The 22,892-nt window shown below is 40.2% G+C and overlaps 1 protein-coding gene across 1 annotated transcript; it reads left to right on the forward strand.

Moving 5' to 3' along the window:
- The first annotated feature begins 8,882 nt into the window (after positions 1-8,882).
- On the forward strand, positions 8,883-16,837 carry OTUB1 (OTU deubiquitinase, ubiquitin aldehyde binding 1). Its single transcript, XM_072421460.1, has 7 exons — positions 8,883-9,013; positions 12,405-12,466; positions 13,149-13,247; positions 13,796-13,914; positions 14,059-14,143; positions 14,317-14,511; positions 15,210-16,837. The coding sequence occupies exons 1-7, from the start codon at positions 8,971-8,973 to the stop codon at positions 15,405-15,407; spliced, it is 801 nt and encodes a 266-aa protein (XP_072277561.1). The 5' UTR covers positions 8,883-8,970; the 3' UTR covers positions 15,408-16,837.
- Positions 16,838-22,892: the final 6,055 nt, after the last annotated feature.

Genomic DNA, 22,892 nt, shown 5'->3' on the forward strand with positions numbered 1-22,892 from the left:
GTGACAAGGTTTCTTTAAATTTCGGGATCAGTAAATCTGGTACATCTGTTCCCATGGGTGAGGGCTTCACACCACAGCATTTTGTTTTCAGATTTGTAGATTGACCTAAAAAAGATTTATTTGTGTCACTTTTATTTTGGAATTTTTTTAGTCTGCAAAAAAATTAAATTTTTTGTGTGATACACACACATGTATATATATTATGTCCTCTACTCACTGTTGGTTACTAAGCTGGAAATTGTGCAGGAGAGCAGATTTCCTGACTAAAGTCTATATGCCTGATTTATCAACAAAATGCGCGTACCCTTGACGCACGTAAATACACACCGGTCGTCAAGTTCTATTACCATTAGGGAATGCCATTTAAGGCGATTAATTTTCCAGCTGCGCGATTTAGAAGGAGATGTTAAACTCAGTGGTGAGGTGATAGAAATGTATTAGCGCATACCTGTTCCCTGTTCTGTGCGCATCTCCAGTCGATTACAGGCCAGTTTGAATCTTTAGTGCTTGATGTTTTTCTGTGTAAGGCTGGGTCTACATGGACGTTTTGTAAAAAGGCATGTAAACGTTCCTACTGCGTTTATAAGCGTTTTTATGCACTTATTCTAATTTTTTAGGGGAACAGTGACTTTTAATGCAAGCTCGCCAGTGTAAAGCTGCCGGAGATGCGCGGCTCCGGCCGCGAGCTTTTTCAGTTGCTGAATAGCGCGATGGCGTACGATTTCGGATCGCGAATACAAATGCGCGGCCGATAATCTGATTCTGCTTAATGAATCAGGGGCACTGTGTTCACAGAGGCTTATAGGGGGCAATGGTGTACAGGACAGGCCGCAGGGAATTCAAACTATGTCCCGCCCCGCGGCGAGGCAGCCGAGTGCCAACTCAGCTGGACATTTAATTGACAACCTGTTTGGCCAGCAGTTGGAAGAGTTTTTGTATGCAATAGGGCTAAGATCAGGCAGCACAGCACAATGAGAACAAACCTATAACACTACTACAAACAAACAGAGGAGTTGTGTGGCAGCAAATCAACATGAGTGCAAATGTCAGACTAAGAAAATAAAACAAAACAAAGAAATTAAAACCATGACAATTTATCTATAAAAGGAATATGTACATAATACATCCAAATACCAATATATGACTTTGAGAATGGGACAAAAAGCAGCAAGGGGGTTCAAGTAGCAGTTTGGAGTGGAAACCATGCACACGTTTGTACTTAATATTTGTGGAAAAAAATGACAAAACATTGCTGAAGAATTGCTAAATAACAGAAACCGTCATTACAAACCAGACACAAAAACATTGCAACAAAAGATAAAAACTAACAATATAACAAAGTCACATCAATGCATACCACGCAAACTTACTTGATTAACACCCCCCCTGCCCCCAAACCAGTCCAGTTAAAATAGTAATAATGAAAATGCATATGTATTCATATGCATTTAAATGTATTTTGACATACACACACAAGTGAAGTGAAATCACTAAATGTTCTTTGATACATGTATTATAACATCTTTTTTTTCAAATATTTGATTTATATAAAGCCAAACTAGAATGAAATTTGAATCAGATCACAAATGCTGGTGACATTTTTTTGACATTCATACTATTGTGTGATGACATATTTTAAAGTGCTAATTAGTATATATACAGCTTGATCTAAATTAGTTTGCAGTGTTGCAAAGCAAACCAAAAAGTATCAAAACAGTGCAACAAATGTAACAAGAAATGAATCAATTTTGTAAACAAGTATAATGTAACATAAAAATGTAGCACTTACCCAAAAGAAGATAAAGCATTAAAGATTCAAATTGACCTGTAATGGACTGTAGATGGGCACAGAACAGGGAGCAGGTGTGTGCTGATTAATTGCTATGGCCTCACCATTGACAGAGCTTAACAGATCCTCCTAAATTGCGCAGCTGCAAACAAATCGCCTTAATTGGCGTATTTGTGACTCCTATTGCTCATTTATCAAAGCAGGAATCCGACTGACAAGTGAAGGCGAGTGTATTAGAACTCGGCTCCGGCTCGCGGAAATACGCCTCGTATTTTGGCACGTATATAGGTGCAGCGAGCTTACGCCCGCTTGCTTGACAAATCAGGGCCACTGTGTAGAACACTGGCTGAACAAATAGTTTCTTTCTTGGCATGTAGTGAAATTTTCTTACTCTGATCTACAATCTGTGCTGTTATTTTAGTGATTTATAAAAGCAAAGCAACATAATGCATGACAAAACAGTCCTTGTTACCCCATAAGCAGTCTTCAATACAGAAATATTTTTAAGCTGGGTGGGAAGAAATTGTAGGCAGGTGGGAGCCCTTATATTGTGACCCAACTCTTCAGTAGCCACCCAAAAACAGCCGGTTGGTTACTAAAAATTGCCAGGTAGTGCAGCCAGCTAAAAGGGTCTGGGGAGTACACTGCCATAAGATTACATTCAAAATGTATATACTGTGATAAGATGACCCATGCCCTTAAAAATACAGTGGTGAAATTTGACAAGATTTGGGAGCCCTGGAGAGATATTGCTCCCCCAAAATGGACAAATAAAATGATTTTTATGTGTAAATATGTCCATATTCATTTTGGCTATTCCTTTCCCTCCCCCCTTCTTTTTAGTCCTGTCTTGTCCTTTCATGTCTGGTCTTGTTGTGATTGATTTGTTTTTGTTGACCTATGGTCATACTGTTTCAGTTACTGTAATTAATTACTGCTCAGGGGTTACTGATGAAAATTGTTTTGACCTACCTCAGCCAGCTTCTATTTGTATTGATCTGGATTGATTGAGGTTTTTGCACTGATATTGTAACTCTATGTACCATTTTATATACGGTTTGTTTAATTTTTTTTGTAAAATATAGTTTTAATAAGTTTAAGCAAATAAAATAACATACAGAAGACAAAATACAAACAAAAAACTCCAACACAATACAACCAAACAAAGGTACATGAACTGTTCTTATAGTCATGACATTTAAAAACATAAACCATAAAAAGATAATCATAACGGGCAGGGGGCCCTTTTGGCACCCCTAACTTCTCCTGGTGCATGGGCAGTGAGCCTCCAGTGCCGGACCGCTCATGTGCCAAAAATATAATATAATAATAATATAATATAGAGATGCCAATTTGGAAATAGAATTGGTACCCATATACAAATCATCACAACACAAACAAATAAACAAGCCCAGGTGATAGAAATTGGGGAAGGGAAGGGGGGGAGGTAAATTAACTGACGAGACAGGTTTATGTCTCTAGGTACAATGCACATGTTACCAGTAAGCCCTAAAACAAATAAATCGCTAAATACATAAGGTAAGTACGAAACTGGGGGGAAACTTTAAAAACCATTCCCATGCCATCCAAGTCATCTTAAACTGTTCCAACCTGTCATCATCCTCTGCCACCAGTTGATTTTTTCAACTTCGGTGAACTTGTCTTTAATAGACGGCATCGTCACCTGCTTCCAATACCTAGGTTTCTTACCCTGGCAGCGGTAAGAAAATGACAAAGCACATCGCGTTTGGTGGATTTAATTGACCCGGGGATCATAGACAGAAGAGTCACTCTGGGACTATTGTGTATGTCAGAGCCCACACATTCATTAAACACCCTAATGATTATTTTTCAAAAAAACGGTAAATGGTCGGACACTCCCACTATATATGTAACATAGTAACCCTCTGAGTATGGCAACGCAAGCATCTGTCTGAAATTTCCGGGGATATACGCTGGTGATCTACCGGGCTAAGGTACCACCGAGACAAGATCTTATAGTTAGTTTGGGACATGGGTGGGATACGACCATTATGTAAAAAATTTGCTGCATGCATTGTTGGGGAGAAGGCCGGATTGTCAAAGAGTGGTGTCATGGGGCCTGTGCGCGTAGAAATTTTCCCTCCTTTGATGAGGTTGTCCCAAAGACGTAGAAGATTGGACATGAGACCAGGTATAGACGTGTTTGTGCCAAGGAGCTGACAATCTATCCATGGGAGGGAGTTTAAACCCACTGGGGAGAGGGATTCCTCTAGAAGGACCCAGCTCTTCCTTTCTTTATGGTGGAACCAATCAACCAATCGTACCAGTACTGAAGCCCTATAGTACAGCGTTATATCTGGGACCCCCACCACACCCATCTGCTTAGCTTTGGCCAAAATACGATAAGCTATGTGAGAACGCTTAGGTTTCCACAAAAAAGATCGGAAAAGAGAATTTCTTTTTCCATAGATATGCAGTGGGTAGGTAAACAGGCACAGTTTGAAACGTGTATAATAGACGGGGCAGAACGTCCATTTTTAATGTATTTATCCTGGCAAACCAAAAGAGGGGTAAGGAATTATATTTTTGTAAGTCAGAATGCAATTTACTGCACAGTGGGGTGTAGTTATGAGAAAATGATTTGGAGGGATCTGAGGTAATGATTAAGTATTGAATTCCTTTTTCAGGAATTCTAAAGGAGGTGTTTACACTAATGGAGGCTGCCTGCACAGCATTCAAAAATACATTGAGTACTTCAGATTCTGAAAAATTAACTTTGAAATTACTACATTTCTCAATTTCTTTCAATACAAAGGGGATGGTAATATGCAGAGGGGATATATACCAGGGGATCATCCACGTATAGAGATATTTTGTAGTGACACCCACTTGAACCTCTATAATATCTGGGTTGTTCCGTAGAGCTCCTGCCAAATGTTCCAAAACCAGAGCCTATAACAGGGGTGATAATGGGCAACCTTGCCTGGTGCCATTCAATATTCGAAAAGATTCAGATAAAGAACCATTAACTCTTATCCTAGCTGACGGTGATGAATATAAGGCTATCCTTGAGATCATGCCAGTACCTAGGCCTACCTGGCATAGAGCTGTATACATGAAGGACCAGTTAACCCTGTCAAACACCTTTTCAGCGTCAACCGAAAGTAGGCACATGGGGACCCCTTGGCATGCTGGATTAGGAGAATAGTTTTGAGGGTGTTATCTCCTGCCTCTCACCCCTGGATAAATCCCACCTGGTCATTATATATTAAAGAGGGCATATGTTTAGTGAATCTATTGACAATAATTTAATGTCAACGTTGATAAGGGAAATGGGTCTGTAGTTGGAGCACAATTTGTGGTCCTTCCCAGGTTTAGGAAGAATTGTCACATGGGCTTCTAAACTTTGTGCTGGGAAGGGTGTTTCATCAGAAATGGAGGAGAACACCTTCGTCAGAAAAGTAACTAGATTAGAATGGATTTGATGGACAAAGCTACTTCCTCCTCTGTGAAGGGAGATTCTAAGGATGATACCACCTCCGGGTCTAGTAATGGAAGAGCTGTCTCTTCTTTATAATTTTGGAGAGCAATGTGCGTGATGTGGTTCGATTGGAGCTGATATAGGTCCCTGTAATATTTATGAAATATTTGCAATATGTCTCGAGGGATAGATGTTGAGTTTCCCTGAGCAGTACAGATTGATGGGACATAGGTGATAGGTGCTCGTCGGTGAAGTCCCCTGGACAACAGTCTCCCGCATTTGTCCCCATATTGATATATCATTTTACGAAAGCGGTCTCTATACTGCTGATATGCTAAATCATACAGGTCTAAGAGGTGTGTTCTGGGTGCAGTTAATTCTAAAAAGGTTTCAGAGGACAAAGTTTGTTTGTGTAGTACCTCTGGAGTTTGGATTTTAAGCATTGTGTGTTGTATGTCTTGCGACCTAATTTTTTTAAGGCGTAAGCCCTGTTAGATGAGAACTCCTCTGAGCACTGCCTTCAATGCTGAACAGGGAGAGGAGTTGTATCTGAAGAGTGATCTTGTATAAAGTTAAAGATAGCATCAACCACTGCCTTCGCACAAAGTGGGTCTTTAAACAAATAATCATTGCACTCCCATGTCCACTCTTGCGAAATAGCCTGGGGAGGTGAAAAGTAGCAATGACAGATGCATGGTCCAACCAGGGACAAGGATCATTGGAGGAGGTGGGTCGCCAATCCAGTGCCGAATGACTGACTAACAGGTAATCTTTGCGTGATGTGGGTTGGAAAAAAACACCTGATGTGGGTTGGAAAAAAACGTATAATACTTAGTTGTAGAATGCAAAATCTGCCAAACATCCAATAACTTGAGTTCACCTAGTTTAGTACGAAAGGTGTGAAGCTTGGAGTAGGAAATAGGAGTTTTTCCAGAGGAGGTGTCTTAGTGAGGGTCAATGGCAAAGTTAAGGTCGCCACCCACCACAATTGTTCCATCTGAAAATTCCTTAAGGGCATCTAAATATTTGGCGGAAAATATAGTTGGTTGGTGGTTGGGTGAGTAAATAGAGGCTATGGTGTACATCCTGCCCCAGATGGTTACCTTAAGAAATAGATATCTACCCTGGATATCATTGAGGGAGTCAACCACCTGAATCAGAAGAGACTTGTGAAATGCAACAGATACTCCCTTAGTTTTGGCATTAGGGTTGGAACTATAGTACTGGGTGGTATAATATCGATTTTGAATGGATGGAAGTTTGTTGGTTTGAAAATGAGTTTCTTGGAGTAGAAGAATATGGACTCATATAGCTTTATGTTGTGCATATAGTAGCTGGGACATTAAGGGTACAAACCCGGAGTGTGCAATAGTGGTTTAAGAGCCCTGCGGAGATCCAGTGTGTACTTAGAAAGATCTGGCAAGAGTTGAATGCTCGCCCAAGCATATTCAATAGAAGTAGCCTCCCTAGCTTTTCTCATGATTTCCTCTTTAGTGCTGTAGAAATTAATTCTACCAATGACATCTCTTGGACATTGGGCGTCCTTACTTCGTGGGCCCAGGGTCCTGTGTACAGGATCAATTTCCAAATCCCTATCTGATGGTATATTCAGTAGCTTGCCAAAAATAGTGCTTACTGCAGAGGCTAATTCTGAACTAGAAACAGATTCTGGCAGCTCCCTGATACAAATATTGTTCCGGCGGTTACGGTTTTCTATATCATCATGTAACAGAAAGAGCAATGCAATTTGCGCTACATGGCGCTCCAAAATTTCACTATGGGAGGACACCTGAGTAGTAAGCACAGGTAGATTGTAGTATGGTAGTGGTGTTGGTCACCTGCTGCAGGTATTTTTGAATAGCTTGAAATTCAGCTTTACAGCTAGCCTCCAGAACCCCAATACTGGTGCTTAAATCTTGCTTAGTGGGGAGAGGCCTTAAGTGAGCTTTCCAGTCCCATACGTCTTCATCAGCATGTAATGGGAACTGGAAATGGAGGAATCCTGAGACCATGATGCAGGGGCTTTTAATAGGAGATTCAGAGGGTCCTTGAGCGAAAAGGAGGAGGAATCCTAAAAAAAAACAGTAGCTGGGGGGCTTGGTCCGGCGGAGGAGCAACACACTGGCCACTCTCCCGCAGTTCCAGATCAGGTGACGCGGCGGCGGCAACTTGAGGCCGCCGCTTCAGGGCCTTGTCTCGTGTGGGCCGTGCGCCTGGAGCAAAAAAGCCACCAATTCAGTTCTAGGCGCTGGAGCTGCTCGCTTCCTTCGTCTTCTGATTCCCCTTCGTTTTTGGCCCCATCTGAGGTGAGTACAAGCCGCCGTTGGCGCTGATATTTGCTGGATTTCCCCTAGGCCAGACGGAGCGCGGATGGTACATGTCTCACTCGGCCATCGGCTACCCACACCTTTAATTTTCTATGTGTTAAAAATGTAATAAAGATATTGAAATACAAAATGTATATACTGCATTCCACGTTCATGAAAAATTTTCACCAGTCGTCTACCCTGGCCTTTATGCAATATCAGCCTCCACATGCACACAGCAGTGAGGGGAATGGGTGTTGTAGGCTGATGTCACTGAATTAGAAGGTCAGTGTAGGCAAAATTTAATTTTAGCTAAATATAATGGTTGGCCATCAGCCCCAGGCTTATTGTATGTCTTCAAAACTTCAATAGTGAAATCTCGCTGCGAACATTCCCAACTTGTTTGCTGGCCACCTGGAAATTTTGGGTGTTTCTCCCAAAAAGGTTCTTGTTCCAGGTACTTCTGTAAAGGTTTATCAATCATTTGTCTCTTTGAAAAAATTGAAAAATATCAGAAATAAGATGTGTAGAGCCAAGGAATTCAGAGCATAGATCTCTGAAAGAAAGTTTTGTCTTCCCAGCAAATTCCAAAATATCAGTAGTAAGTATGCTGGACCTCAAGCCTTTCTTGGCTATAGGGAGAGAAGAGGAGAGGGCACCACGTTTGGGAAAACATCTAAACATCTGAAACATGTGAACATGCAAAGCAATTCTTTGTGTAAATTCTGCAGTCACCTGTGCACAGTGAACTAAAGACATCTTGAAGCAGATCCAGAGATCAGAATAAAAACTATTTTACTTGTACTGGATTGCTACTGGAATTTAAAGTAATTGCTTAGAGATTAAGAAATAAAAAATACCCTGCAGTACTACATTGAAAAGTGCACTTTTCCCTTCTGTACTCCCTTCTCAATCTTGCAATGCCCTATGACACAAAAACTTGCCTATCCACTAGATGGCACACTTTTTCTCTAAATGCCAGAATCATTCAGTCATGGGTGTACAAAAGTAGGCCTGTGGCTCCCTGTTTAACACTCCAGGTAGGTTTAGTAAAGTGTGTTATGAAATTACAATACAATATTGTACCTCAAAACATTTGGTTTAAATTAGAAAATTATATATGCAGACCATGGGCTTGTATAAGCCTCCTTTTATTCCACTGGCCAGTTTATTTCCAGATTCTCGTGCCAGCTCTGTCCCAAACAGTTTATGGAACCACGCTGCACAGACTGGCGCTGGATTATTACCACACACAGCCACCATGTTATTCATCATTATAATACAGGCAGAGTTCAGGCCAATTACAGTTTCCATAGTTACAGTCGCATCCGGAGCGCTTGGGTGAAAGGACGCCTGGATTTCCGGTTTGCGGTTCCCGGAAGTGGTGTAGAAAGAGGTGGACCGGAGGAAAGATGGCGGCCGAGGAACCTGAACGGCAGCAGCTTGACTGTGACGGTGAGTGGCGCTAGAGAATGTGAGGGGAGAAGGAGGCGGCTGGTCTATGTAGCCGGCATGTTGTAAGCCAGGCTGGCCGCCCACCATCATTGCAGGCTCTTTGTACCTCACACGGCGTTGGTTGTGGTGTCCTTGTGTGCAGCGGGAGTGCGGCAATCACACAGCCCAGCCCTCGGCATTTCCCTAATATTTTCTATTCCCAGCCCCTGCATTGCATAGCACAGACACAGCAACCCTCCCACCCTTCCATCTGTTGGTCATACATGCAACAATGGAAAGTGACCGTAACATTGTATCTGGAGGCTGATTAGAGAGGGATAGGGTCGGACCTTCTGTCAAATTGTACTGCTGTCTGTGTCCCCATCTGAGGGATTCATCCATTTGTACTGGTGATCATTGTCACTAAGGAATTGAGGAGAAAGTTAAAACTTAAAGAGAAACTAAACTGAAAATGGCAAAAAAATACTCTTGCCTTCAATCCCGCAGTGCAGTCTGATCACTCCGGGGTGTCATTCCCAGGTCCCGTGTTGTCCTGACATTCGTGCCGGTGCTCTGCGTACTGCTGTCTTCTGCTCTTCTTGAATCTTAAGGTGCCAGATCAGGTGATGTAGGATGAAAAAAAATGTGCCTATTTCACTGCCCATGCATTGGCAAATTTTTCTGTTTGAGCGAAAAGGAGCAGCCAAGAGCCTCCCAGGATTCCTGACGTTAGCCTAGGCTAGTGGTCGCCAAATTTTCAGTCCCACGGACTACTAAAATTACTGGCTCCTGACCGCACATGCAAAGGGGGGAGAAATCTCCCCCGTAATTATGACATAACTCCGCCCACTTCCCTGAGCCTGGGTTTTGTATGAGGGACAAGGTCCGCAGCTCTGGCCGGTGTGCCCGCCAGTAGGGTCCTTCTCCTCACCCCACTCTGGGGCACAGGCCAGAGCCGCAGAACGGCGGAAATGTTAATGCCGGCAGCGGTAAATCGTAATAAGGGAACAGCTTGCCCCTTCTTTTTATCCATTAACCTTTTTTTTACCATTTTCATTGAACAAGCAGGGCCACCTGTACAGTGCTTATTTGTTTCACCTGTCACTGGAAACCATCCCTGACAATCATTTCTGGCCCCAGGCTTTTTTTTTTTTTTTTTTTTTTTTAAAAGGGTGTTTCACTTAAAAAAACAAAACGCTAACAAACACAATTTGTACTGTCTACCCTTTTATGTAAAGTTAAAATTCTGAGCAGTGTTAATCCCAGAATTTTTTTTAAGCCAGGTGGGAAGAAATTGTAGGCGCGTGGCAGCCTCTGTATTGTGACCCAACTCTTCAGTTAGCACCCGAAAACAGCCGGGTGGTTATTGAAAAGTGCTGGGTGGTATGCCCGGCTAAAAGGGGCTGGGGAGAACACTGCTGAGTTTAGGTACGCTTTAATATGCTGACCCAAAGATCTCAGAATGATGCAGAATTATGTCAATGCTGGTTTACAGTACTTAAAATATTCCTGGTTGTATGTATGCCTCTAATCATGTAGGCTGCCATTAAGTAAAGTGTTGTAAGTAACCATTGGAGAAGGAGAAACTAAGGAATGCTTTGTGTCTGCTTGGAGTATACTGAAGTATATGTTTGACAGTAAATCAGGAGTGTAAGAATTGTGTTACATGAGCAATACCCAGGCCGCTGCACTGTATAGGAAACTAGACTCTGTATGGGGAGAGCCCTTGTCTAGTCAAACATTACAAGCCTCACACCTTTTTGTTGACCAAAATCAGCTGCTTTACATGAATTGGTTAATAGACATATGGTAGAGTGGAGTTCCACAAATAAATATGAAAAAAGACCCCTACATCTTGATTTAGATTAAACTTTTCCCAAATAAGTTTAAAGTGTTGGATGTTTAGTTACATTGAAGGAAAGAAGTATTTGATCGCCTGCTGGTTTTGTACATTTGCTCTCTGACAAAGAAATGACCAGTCTATAATTGTAATGGTAGGTTCATTGTAGGTCTGAGAGACAGAATAACAACAAAAGAACCCTGAAAAACCCAGTGCTCAAAAGTCAGAGCTTGATGTGCACTGTAATGATTGCAATAAGTATTTGATCCCCTATCAACCAGCACGATTTCAGGCTCCCTGGTGTCTTCCCTGTATGCAGGTAACAAGCTGAGATTAGGAGCACCCTCTATAAGGGAGTGCTCCTAATCCAAGATTGTTACAGTACCTGTTACAGTACCTTGTTACAGTAACAAAAAAAAAAAAGACCTGTCCACAGAAGCAATCTATCAGATTCCAAACTAACCACCATGGCCAAGACCAAAGAACTGGTAATGGATGTCAGGGACAAGATTGTAGACCTACACAAGGCTGGACTGGGCTATAAGACTATCCCCAAGCAGCTTGGCGTGAAGGTGACAACAGTTGTTGCGATAATTCGCAAATGGAAGAAACACAAAAAAACTGTCAATCTCCCTTGGTCTGGGGGCTCCATGCTCCCCTCGTGGAGTTGCAATGATCATGAGAACTGTGACGAAGCAGCCCAAAACTACACAGGGGGAACTTGTCCATGATCTCAGGGCAGCTGGGACCATAGTCACCAGGAAAACAATTGGTAACACACTGCACCGTGAAGGCCTGAAATCTTGCAGAGCCCGCAAGGTCCCCCTGCTCAAAACAGCACATGTACAGGCCCATCTGCAGTTTGCCAATGAACATCTGAATAATCCAAAGGGGAACTGGGTGAAAGTGTTGTGGTCAGATGAGACCAAAATTGAGCTCTTTCACATCAACTTGCCGTGTTTGGAGGAGAAGCAATGCTGCCTATGACCCCAAGAACACCGCCCCCATCTTCAAACTTTGAGGTGGACACATTATGGTTTGGGGGTGTTTTTCTGCCAAGGTAAGGGGACAGAACACCTTCACCGCATCGAAGGGACAATGGACGGGGCCATGTACCGTCAAATCTTGGGAGAGCACCTCCTTCCCTCAGCCATGGCATTGAAAATGAGTCATGGATGGGTATTCCAGCATGACAATGCCCCAAAACACACGGCCAAGGCAACAAAGGAGTGGTTAAAGAAGAAGCACATGAAGGTCCTGGAGTGGCCTAGCCAGTCTCTAGACTGGTTGATAGGGCATCAAATACTTATTTCACTCATTACAATGCACATCAAGCTCTGACTTTTGAGCACTGGGTATTTGAGGGTTCTTTTGTTATTTTGTCTTTCACACCTACAATAAACCTACTATGACAGGTATTGACTGGTAAGCAGGGGATCAAATACTTCTTTCCCTCACTGTATTTACAACAAGAATATGTAAAGCTTTTTTTGCAATGAATGGAATACATTTTTTCCATTTTCCTTTTTTTTTTATCAATTAACTGTACTAACTTTTTTGTTTTGTTTGTAGGTGTAAATTGCCTCACATATGATGAAGCCATTATTGCCCAGCAGGACCGTATACAGCAAGAGGTTAGTATGTGAATTAATGTGGAATATCATCCATCATGTGTGAACTGAGGGACAAATACCTTCATTGTAAGGTCATCTAATGGATTTCAATGTTCATTAAAATCCCCCCCCCCCATTAACTCATAAAGAGTTAATGATATCCACTCCTAGCTAGGACAGGCTTCCCTGCTCCTTTGTGTGCAGGACATAGGCTTGATGGGGGGGCACTTTACTTGCAGAAGAAGTTTTTTGCTGTTCTGCAACATCTTGTAACTTTTTAATGACCTGGACAAACTCTGCAGTTTTTTTTTTTTTTGCGTATCAAAGCACAGATTGCTCCAGAAGTTAATGAATGTCTAGGCTCCATTTGTTTTGTTTTTTTTTTTATTTGTTTCTTTTGCTTTGTTTGTGATTAACTCACAGTAAGGATTTTATCCAGTAATTGACACCACACTGCCTAATAATATGTTAAGGCAAACATCTGTCCTAATTGCATTTATTAAAATATTGTACCTGTTCCGACTTACATACAAATTCAACTTAAGAACAAACCTACAGTCTCTATCTCGTAGGTAACTGGGGGACTACCTGGATCTAGAATGAAAACAGCATTTAATAAAAGCAGTATAGATGGACAATATGACAAATAGTAAATGTTTACACCAATCAGTTTTGAACACACTGGTATTTTTCTTTATCTTAGATTGCCGGACAGACTCCACTACTCTCAGATCGGTTGGACCTTTCTGTACTGTATCAGGAATATGCTCCCGATGATCAGGTGTACCAAGAAAAAATTAAGGTAATTGTAAACAGTACTAAGTTGTTGGAGTAAGGCGTTTAGGCAACCATTATTATTCATAGGGGCGACAGGTCAGGGGTTTGCTTCCTAGCAGAGCCCTCAGAAGCTCATGTGTTGTCTCAGGGACGGCCAGATTGTCATGTCAATCAATGTTGATTCATATGTAATTCAGGATAAATTAAAAAAAAAAAAAAAACATTTGTCCATCTTAGAGGGTTGACAATTAAATTCTGTCTGGAGCCCCTTGCTATAATGGGCCTGATTTATTAAGGCTCCATAAGGCTGGAGAGGATACACTTTCATCAGTGAAGCTGGTGGATCCAGCAAACTTGGAAAGGATCTGGTCCAGGATTCAAATATTTGCTAGCAAATAGCAAATTACTTTGAAGTCATCCATTCCAGGTTTTCTGAATCACCCAGCTTCACTGATGAAAGTTTATCCTCTCTAGCCTGGGAGAGCTTTATACAAGCAGGCCCAATGCTAGGTCTCTACTAGAGTAATATGCTGCTTGTGAAAACCAAGTCTCTTGTCTTTGTTACTGCAATAGGATTTACACAGAAGATATTCCCACATACGCCGAACACGGCCAGATGGAAACTGCTTCTATCGGGCATTTGGCTATTCATACTTAGAAGCTTTGTTGGACGGAGGTCCTGACCTAGCACGGTAAAGTAGAAATTATTTTCCTCTATATGTTTATTTACTGTTTTCTTTGTGAGGCTCTTCTCTCTGATGAAACTTTTTCTTCTGTGTTTCTCTGCACTCTATATCCATGGCTTACCTTTCTTTATTTCCCTTTAACTTTTGAAGGTTTAAAGAAGTGTCACTTCACAGTAAGGAAGAGCTCATTAAACAAGGATTTACAGAGTTTACTATAGAAGATTTCCACAATACAGTGAGTATTTATGGCAATGCAGTGCAGACTGTTTTGGTTATTCCCAATGCATTTCTGTTACTTACAGTAACAGGCAATTGCTATAAATCTTGAAATGCTAGCTGTAGAGAATGCAGTATCTTGTAATTTTTTATGACCTCCAATCTTGTTTTTTTTTTCTTCTACACACCCAGTTCATGGATTTAATTTCTCTCGTTGAGAAGCATCCTGCAGTGTCAGAGCTACTATCTGCATTTAATGAGCAGACTGTTTCAGACTATGTGGTTGTCTACCTGCGTCTTCTGACATCCGGTCACCTGCAGAGAGAGAGTGTCTTCTACCAGCACTTTATAGAAGGGGGAAGAAGCGTAAAGGAATTCTGCCAGCAGGTAAAGGAAAGCTGTGCTGGATTTTTAAAGCTTATCACTTTTGACCAGAATTGTTAATCAGTTATTATATTTTCTTAATGTATAAGAAAAAGGCAAATATTTTGGTTGTTTATAAATGTTTTTCTGTACAGTTAGTACTGTGCACAGATGTAACCTTGTAACAGTACAAACATAGTAAATGATTATCTGGATAGTAAAGCATACCAGCTGTCCGTATCCAATGAGAAATAGAACCTAGACCCTGGGTCACTATAAAAATAAAAAATATATTTAATCATTTCCTTTAAAATATTTATCTTTAACTCCATTTTGTTTTAATTTATTAAAGAATTATGGTCAAATAGGCTTTCTGGTCTGCAGCCCATCCCCTTATCAGAAAGTGATTGTATTCATTGGAAATCTTAACATTTTTTCGCTGCTGCTCTGATACTATAATTGTTAGTTACTTGCATTTTATTGTTTTTAGTAAGTGGGATCAGATTTTAAATATTTAGTTAGTTGGCCAGAGTACCAGCTACTATAGATGTCCTGAGTTTACTGTAATTTTTTTGGGGACTGTTGTATGTTTTTGTATGTTATGTGTGTATCTTTTATTTTAATATCCATTTTAATTTTTTTTTCTAATACCTTTTTGTACTTCATATTGTCTCTGCTGATTTCCTCACCCATGGTTGTGTTATCTTTTGTCTTCTGCTTAGGAGGTAGAGCCCATGTGTAAGGAAAGTGATCACATCCACATCATTGCTCTCTCCCAAGCCTTGAATGTTTCAATCCAGGTTGAATATATGGACAGGGGTGAGGGTGGAAGCACAGTCACCCATGTGTTTCCTGAAGGATCAAATCCACAAGTTTTCCTTCTCTACCGACCTGGACACTACGACATTCTATATAAGTGACCAATTCCAAATTGTTCAGCGCTTCCCCTCCCAAGTTATCTTCTATTCTGTTCACCTTCTGTTCTGTGCTTTGACCTACTTCCCTTTGTCTGTACATTACCCATTGTCTGTTACATTTTATCTCAGTGGAGTAAATGAAATAAATGCTACAGAGTGATGAATGTATATATGGGCTGGTACTGCATGGGTTACTGTGGGGAGCAAAGGGCACATTTCACAAACTAGATGAAAGTATTTTGTGTATCAGGGTATTGTTTGTGTTCTTGAAAGAAATTAAAACCCCAAAATGTTAGAAATTGAGTACAAGATAAAAAAATATGTATTTACTTTCTCATCAAAAGAGACATGTTTTTTCGGATTTGTAAACATTTGACAATCCAATGTGTATTCATTGTTAGGAATTGTGTGCTAATAGTTGCTAATTTTGTGACACTAGTATTTCAGAAATCTCTGAGCCAGAGAAATAGCATTGTGTTGGAGAGCTTGTAATTGCTAAAAAAACCTTTGGTTGGTGCTTTAAAGGGAGCACACGTGGCAATGAATTTGAAATAAATTTTATTTCAGCTTATTTAAAAGTGTTACATTACCTTTTACCCATTTCATTTTCTGGGCAGACTTGTACTACACTGCGTCTTTATTTCCAGTATAAACGATTGCTAAAGCTTTCTTTTCAACTAACCAGTTCCTGGCAGCCTAGTTTATTAAAATTCTCTTTAGATCTGCACTTAATCATACAGTGAGTTATTGATTGGGCCTAGTGCGGAAGCAAAGAGAATGGAATGGAGGATACTGTTGCAGACCTATTCTTAAAATTGCTATCTGCCTGGCTGGCTACACAGTTGTGACTTCCAATTTACCTAACTAATTAAAATATCTAATCTACATACTTGGTCTAGGTCATTGTTTTATCTAAACTCCAAAACAAAATTATAAATGTTTCAGTGTACTAGTCTTTTTCTTTTCTTCATGCTTTTGCTTTGTTTTCACCTGTGAATCCTGAAAAGAACACAATTTTTTACCTTTAAGCTCACACTCATGTAGCCAAAGTTTTTATGGGGGAGCCATGGTTGGCACACAGGCTAAACTTTAAAATGTCTGCCTTTGTTAATCCACATGGAAGTTGATAGGATTAATAGCTTTTGTTTTTCTCAACTTGCAGGATGTGACAAGGACACAACATTTAACAATTGATTAGCTAAAATATATCACATTTTTATTTGTGCATTTATATCTGTAATACTGAGTACTACATTTTTTTTAATCACAGCAAGATATGAAGGATCTTTACTTGCGGACACATGTAAAATACACAAAACAATGCCACTTGGAATGCATACATCTGTAAAGACTGTGGACTGGGAAAGAGAGATATGGGATAAGGAACCTATAAGTTGTGCTTCTGATATGTGAAAATAAATCAGAGAAATGCACTCCTCAGTTCATTATTTCTTTCACTCTTCAATTTCCAGCTGGGGGGTGTATGGAGACCTGTAAGTAATAGATGATGGGATAGCTGATCTTCTTTTAGAATTGCAGAGATTCTAAACTTCTGTGCAGCGGCATGCAAGTTGGAATCCTTTTAATTTTCTTAAATTATTTTAAAGAGGAACTAAACTCAAAACAACAAAAATACACTTACCTTCAATCCTACAGGGCAGTCCAATCCAGGATCAGGTCCAAACCAATAAGGTCCCGCATCATTCCGGCAGGCGCTCTGGGTGCCACCATCTTCTCCTTCACAAAGTCACCTGATGTAGGCTTCAGATCGGGTGACGTAGGTGGGAAAAAAAACTTGCTGATCTCACTGTACATGTGTGAGATTGGCAATTTTTTTTCCTTTTGTCAAAAGGGCTCCTTCTGCTCATGCCTAGGATGCTCAGGCATGTGCTAAAGGAGCACCATAGAGCTTCCTGGGATGGGTGACGTAGGTATCCTGGGAGGCTATGTGCTCCCATTCATTCCTTTTTTTTTTTTTTTTAAAAGACTGTTGCACTTTAAAAAAACCCGCAAAACAGAATTGTTACTCTACTGTAGACAACCCTTTTATGTAAAGTGTAATTTCTGAGTTTAGGTACGCTTTAAGCAAATTGTGATACCGGAGCACCCTATTATCTGATTTGAACCCCCCTAGCAGTAATCCCGAGTGTGACTTCGGGTGGAATTTACATGCAAAAAGCAGTAATCCCGAGTCACACTTGGGGTAACTTTAAAAGTCCCCCTACACTTTCTTCGTGCTCCAGCGGTGCCGGTCCGTTGGGGGGGGGGGGCGTGGCCAGGCGGGAAATTTAAATACCACCTGGGTCCCGGCCACGCCGCTGCTCGCATCAGCAGGTATGATATTTGCAAATTGGCTGGTTGATGGGGTACATTAATGCAATAAAAAGGGTCTGTAGCCACAGAGTACTGCATTTTAGACCTGGATTAAAGGAGTATAGCTAAACAGTATAATGCCCTCTTACAGTACACACTGGAAACGTTTGCCATTGTTCTACTTAGAAAATACTTTGTAATTACACTACCACAAGCCACTGAGTAGATACACTTACATTATATATGTGTGTGTATTTTTATGTGAGCCTACCGTAATAAACACTATTGATAAAACAGAAGGGGGCTGAAAGCAGGCTGATGCTGGACAGATATTGGCAAGACCATCATTCCCTGGAACTTGTAAATGCTTTATTCTTTGGAGTGAATAAAGAGGTTTGGACCTAGATCCATGATACCAAATATGTGGTGTGCTGCCACTGCACATCCATTTTAGCTTTCTGTATAACTGTAATTACTGTATGCTACGGCTAAAGTGTGTGTGTGTGTTAATAAAAGGAGGTTCAGGGGGGCCGCATTGTATGCAGGGATGAGAAGGGGAGCAGGATGCTTGTCATTTATATAGTAAACTGTACTGCAGACCACCCAGTAAAGTGAAAGCACACCCAGTATGTGGTCCCTGGTACATTTGGGGTGCCTTTTAAAATAAATGTTTTCTGTATCAAACACACACCCAGTTCTGTGCAGTGTGTCAATTCACATTACCACAGCGTATATTTGTAAAGCTGACCTTAAACTTCCTTCTGTATTAGAGTCTTTTAAAATCTAAGAGTTGTGTGTTTTACCACGAATTGTTGCAATGCACAGAATTAAGATCATTGGAATGAAATTCATTTTGAATGGTACCACAATGCTCATACGGCATTCTACAACACACCAACATCTTTTCTATTTCAATATTTTTTTTAATACATAAAATTTACACCAATTCCTATTGTTCAGGAATCATACAACCATATATATATATATATATATATATATATATAACAAAAAAAAACCACAATAAACCCACACCGCCTAATTTTAGACATTGTTAACTACTGCTTATTGTATTTCTTCAGACTCCAGGTCTGATCAGAATCATCTAGACTATTATTTAGCATACAGGTAAATTTATCATTTATCATAATCCAATCCAATTTCCCTTTCATCCACAAAAATATATATATCTTTCCAGGCCTTTGCAATGGTTATTCGTGCTGATAATAAAATATATCTCACCAATCGTTTAGTTGCACCGAACACTAAAGTACCCATAATTATGTTGAGGCGCATTATCCTGAAAAAATAGCTGCAGATTACAAAGAGCCAAAGAGAGTAGAAGTGTGGCTAAAGGTTTGCTTTTCTTTATTGTATATGTGAATTGGGATGGCATTTGAGAATGAATAGCACCAGACATGTGCCATGAATCACTCTGTGTTGTGTTAGCATGCATAGGTGTGAACTGACCTTTACACCTAATCCAGTGTGTTTAGATTGATATTATACATAATTGCAAAAAGAATAAGGATCTGGAGCAAACTGATCATATGACATGCACAATATTACACAAAACTCTTATCTTTGCAATACAACTAAAAAAGTTGGTGTCATTTACTGGTGTGGTATACAGTTGTAGTAAATTACTTAGAGCTGCTGAAACTTTATTAGCAAGACCTTGTTAGGATGGCCTTGTTTTGCCTTTTTACTGCTTTAACAATCATAACCACACATTGCATGGCTTCATGATCCAGAAATACATAGCATGCCTAGATTCCAACTTTTATGAACAGCTCTCTGGATTTTAATATCCTTACAAGAAATCAGTCTGAGTACACATGTGTACTTGCACTCCTGAATTGGGTATTCTTATTTTAGCTCAGTGGAGGCTTCCATTTTGGGCACTTTGACAAGCAGCTGTTTTGTTTGGTTTTTAGATGGTTGACTGACAACTGCTCCAGCGAGGCAACAAGTGGTTAGTGAGAGCTCATAAAACAATGAAAACTGTGTTTCCAGTAATCATGGCACTTAAATACATAAACTTGATCTAAAAGTATGGAAAATAAACATTAATACTGTAATTACAAAATATGTATATTTATATTTTATTATGAACTTTTTTGAGTAGTATTGTGAAACAGCATACATTGAAACTGATTTACTAAAATAATAAAGCCAGTAAACACAGCAAAACTGTGAATACTTCACTTAAATAGAATGCTCAATGTTCAAGACACCTTTGCTTCTGCAGAGCTCTCAATCCCTCAACAACTGTTTTCCATCTGGTCCTGCACCGTCTTGGATTCCTTCGTCATTCTGGGAACTGTCATCTTCATCCTTCCAACCTCTATTTATGTCACTTGATGTTGCACTGCGGGTTGCACTTGACTGTTACAAGATCAGGTGATGCTTTCTTCTGTAAATGTAAAAAATCTCACTGCGTATTTGTGAAATAGGCACTTTTTGTTTTACATTGCAAGGAAAGTCCCTTCTGCACATGCCCGAGATCAGGCATATGGAGAAGGAGCAGCGCAAGGCCTCCCTGGAGACGTGACATATGTATCCCAGGAGGCTTTGGACTTCCCATTCAGTCTTTACTGAAAGGTAAAGAAAGTATCTTCTAATTAAAAAATGTTTAGGTCTCTCATTTTTTCATGGTTCAGCTGCATACATACTATTAGGATGAACATCTTACCAAGAATTTTGCACCTGTTACAGGCCATCCTGATTCACATACCCAATGCCTTTTTCAAAAGCATACATTTCAAAATGTTACACTTTATTTGAGGCAAGAGAGGACACCACTTGAGTCATAACCTAATGTTTAGAGAAAACAAACAGAGCCTCTAGGAGTTCCCAACCTCTCTCTGTAGTACCTTGCAGCACATATGTCCCGGGTTTTAGATTGGTTTAGGCATTTTGAGGACAAACAATGGGTAAAAGTAGAGCAATATTTTGACAAAATTCCGCTTACATCCATTGCATGATTGTTGTCACTGATACAACTGGCACTCCGCACCCACCCATTGATATATAAGCTACATGGCGGGTGTATAAAAAAAAATCCTATTTCAGTCATGGCTTTTGCCATCTCCATCACCTATGCTGCCAATTTTGGGAAATCCCTCACTCCCTTCTGGAATGGAGGTACGAATCTTCATTAGATTGCAGGAAGAGGAAGTACACATTTCACACACCAAGGTCAATGGGTCACTAGCAAAACCCTGAATGTCCCCTCATTCAAATAAAAGCTCAGTTTTGGAGGTCCATGCAACTTCTACATTTGCCTAGATCACTGCCCCAAGATTCCTGTTGCTCTAGACCTAAGACGACTTTCTTGACGGGTAAGGCTTAATCTGACACTCATTGTCATTCCTCCACTCAGAACTAAATGCTGCCCCCAGGGACTATTCCTCTTCCTACCTCCAAACTTTGGAGGAGGAAATTACACACTATTTGGACGCAGAACAGAAATAAAAAATAATTACTTTGGTACACAAGTCCACCACTAGCAATAAACTCCAGGAACTGAGGTATAAAATTCTATCCCACTGGTATAGGACTCCAGTTAAAATGCATAGTTTTTTTTCTTCCATTCCTAGATGTGCTGGCGATGTGGACAGGAGAGGGGGATTATGCTCCATATTTTCTGGTCATGCTCCAAGCTATGTCCCTTTGGGGTTCAAGTGATTACCTTTATTCAAAAAGTTACTATGCATCACTTACTCACAGATCCTGGGTTCTTTCTACTGCATCATAATACCATCTCAGAAAATGGTTACAAGAGCTCCATCATTGTACATCGTATTGTAGCGGTTAACTCATGTATCCTGCTTTACTAGAAGTCAACATCACCACCGACCATAGGTCAATGGATGCGTAAATTCAATGATATTATGATGATGCAGGACCTAATGTCTAGTGCCAGGGAAACTACAGAAAAGTTTAATGTCATTTGGGGGAGTTGGATCTATTACAGAGAAACTCCTGAGTTCAAGTGCCACCTGGACCCTGCCATCACTCCTTGACTTAATATCTGGGATGTAACCCTGTACCCAGATTGTCAATGTGTGGGATTTCACAATTAGAATGTATGCACCCTATGTCCACTGGATCTTCTTTTTTGTTGCGTTTCAAACCTTGGACATTTGGACTAATTTACTCACTGGACTTTAGAAACTGTATTATTGCACTTGTTGCAGACATTTATGAAATGTACTATTTGTTATTGCTTTAGTACTGTGTTGTTTTGTTGTTTCTTATGAAAAATTGAAAATAATGTTAAAAAAAAAATGTTTAGGCAAACCCCCCCCCCCCCCCCAAAAAAAAAAACATTTTTACTATATTTTAAAGGGATATCTATCCCTTTATATAAAGTTAAAAAGTTATGATAGGTCAACTTTAACTAATCATGTGCTAGCAAAAATTTAATTTTTCCCCTTAACTAAATGCTAGAGCTGCCTTTATCATAAGATAGATGGATCATCTTGGGACATGACATCTCTATTGATGAATGGATAGATCATCATGCTGGATTGATGGATCAAACTGGGACACTTTACACAGTGCAGTATCCTGCAAAAGTATTAATTAAAAAATGAAAAATTATTTCTTTTTAATCACATATTTAGGATTTTAACCGTTTTAGGAAATTGGTGCATATTATATTAAAGTGGGCTTCCAGATTCCAAATAAACCCCCAACCCACAGACCCCTACAACGCGGAGATTTTTATTCATTATGGGGTCCCCCAAAGATGGTTCTTGCAACCCTTGGGGCAGACGAGGAAGGGGTTCTGGTTTTTGCCCCCTTCATTTTTGGGAAAATCCGATTCTAGGGGATTTTTTATTAATAGGGGAAGGGGATCACATGCTTGCTGCCTGTTTCCAAGGTAGGAAATGTTCAGGTCAGTTTTGATACCTTAACCCAAACACCAACACTATAACTATTGAAGAATACTGAGCGTGGAGCCCTGGATAACAGTAAAACTTGACATGACATTATCCTTCCCCACTCTATTCAACAAATACAGAAAAAGGTTTTGGCTATAGATACACTTCAACAGTATCTTCTACTTTATGATTCAACCCGATTGTGATTAATTTGGGTGTTTTTATTTGAAATTTTGTGTGCATTGTCCTAAGTAATAGGATCAAGGTGTCAGTTTTGTATATGGAT

This window comes from Pyxicephalus adspersus, chromosome 9, assembly GCF_032062135.1.
Source record: "Pyxicephalus adspersus chromosome 9, UCB_Pads_2.0, whole genome shotgun sequence".
NCBI lineage: Eukaryota > Metazoa > Chordata > Amphibia > Anura > Pyxicephalidae > Pyxicephalus > Pyxicephalus adspersus.

Excerpts from the sequence above, each read along its gene's own strand:
- OTUB1 (XM_072421460.1), top strand. The coding sequence starts at position 8,971 with ATGGCGGCCGAGGAACCTGAACGGCAGCAGCTTGACTGTGACG. Across the intron at positions 13,248-13,795 it reads TGTACCAAGAAAAAATTAAG|GATTTACACAGAAGATATTC; the intron begins GTAATTGTAAAC and ends TTACTGCAATAG. Across the intron at positions 14,144-14,316 it reads TAGAAGATTTCCACAATACA|TTCATGGATTTAATTTCTCT; the intron begins GTGAGTATTTAT and ends CTACACACCCAG.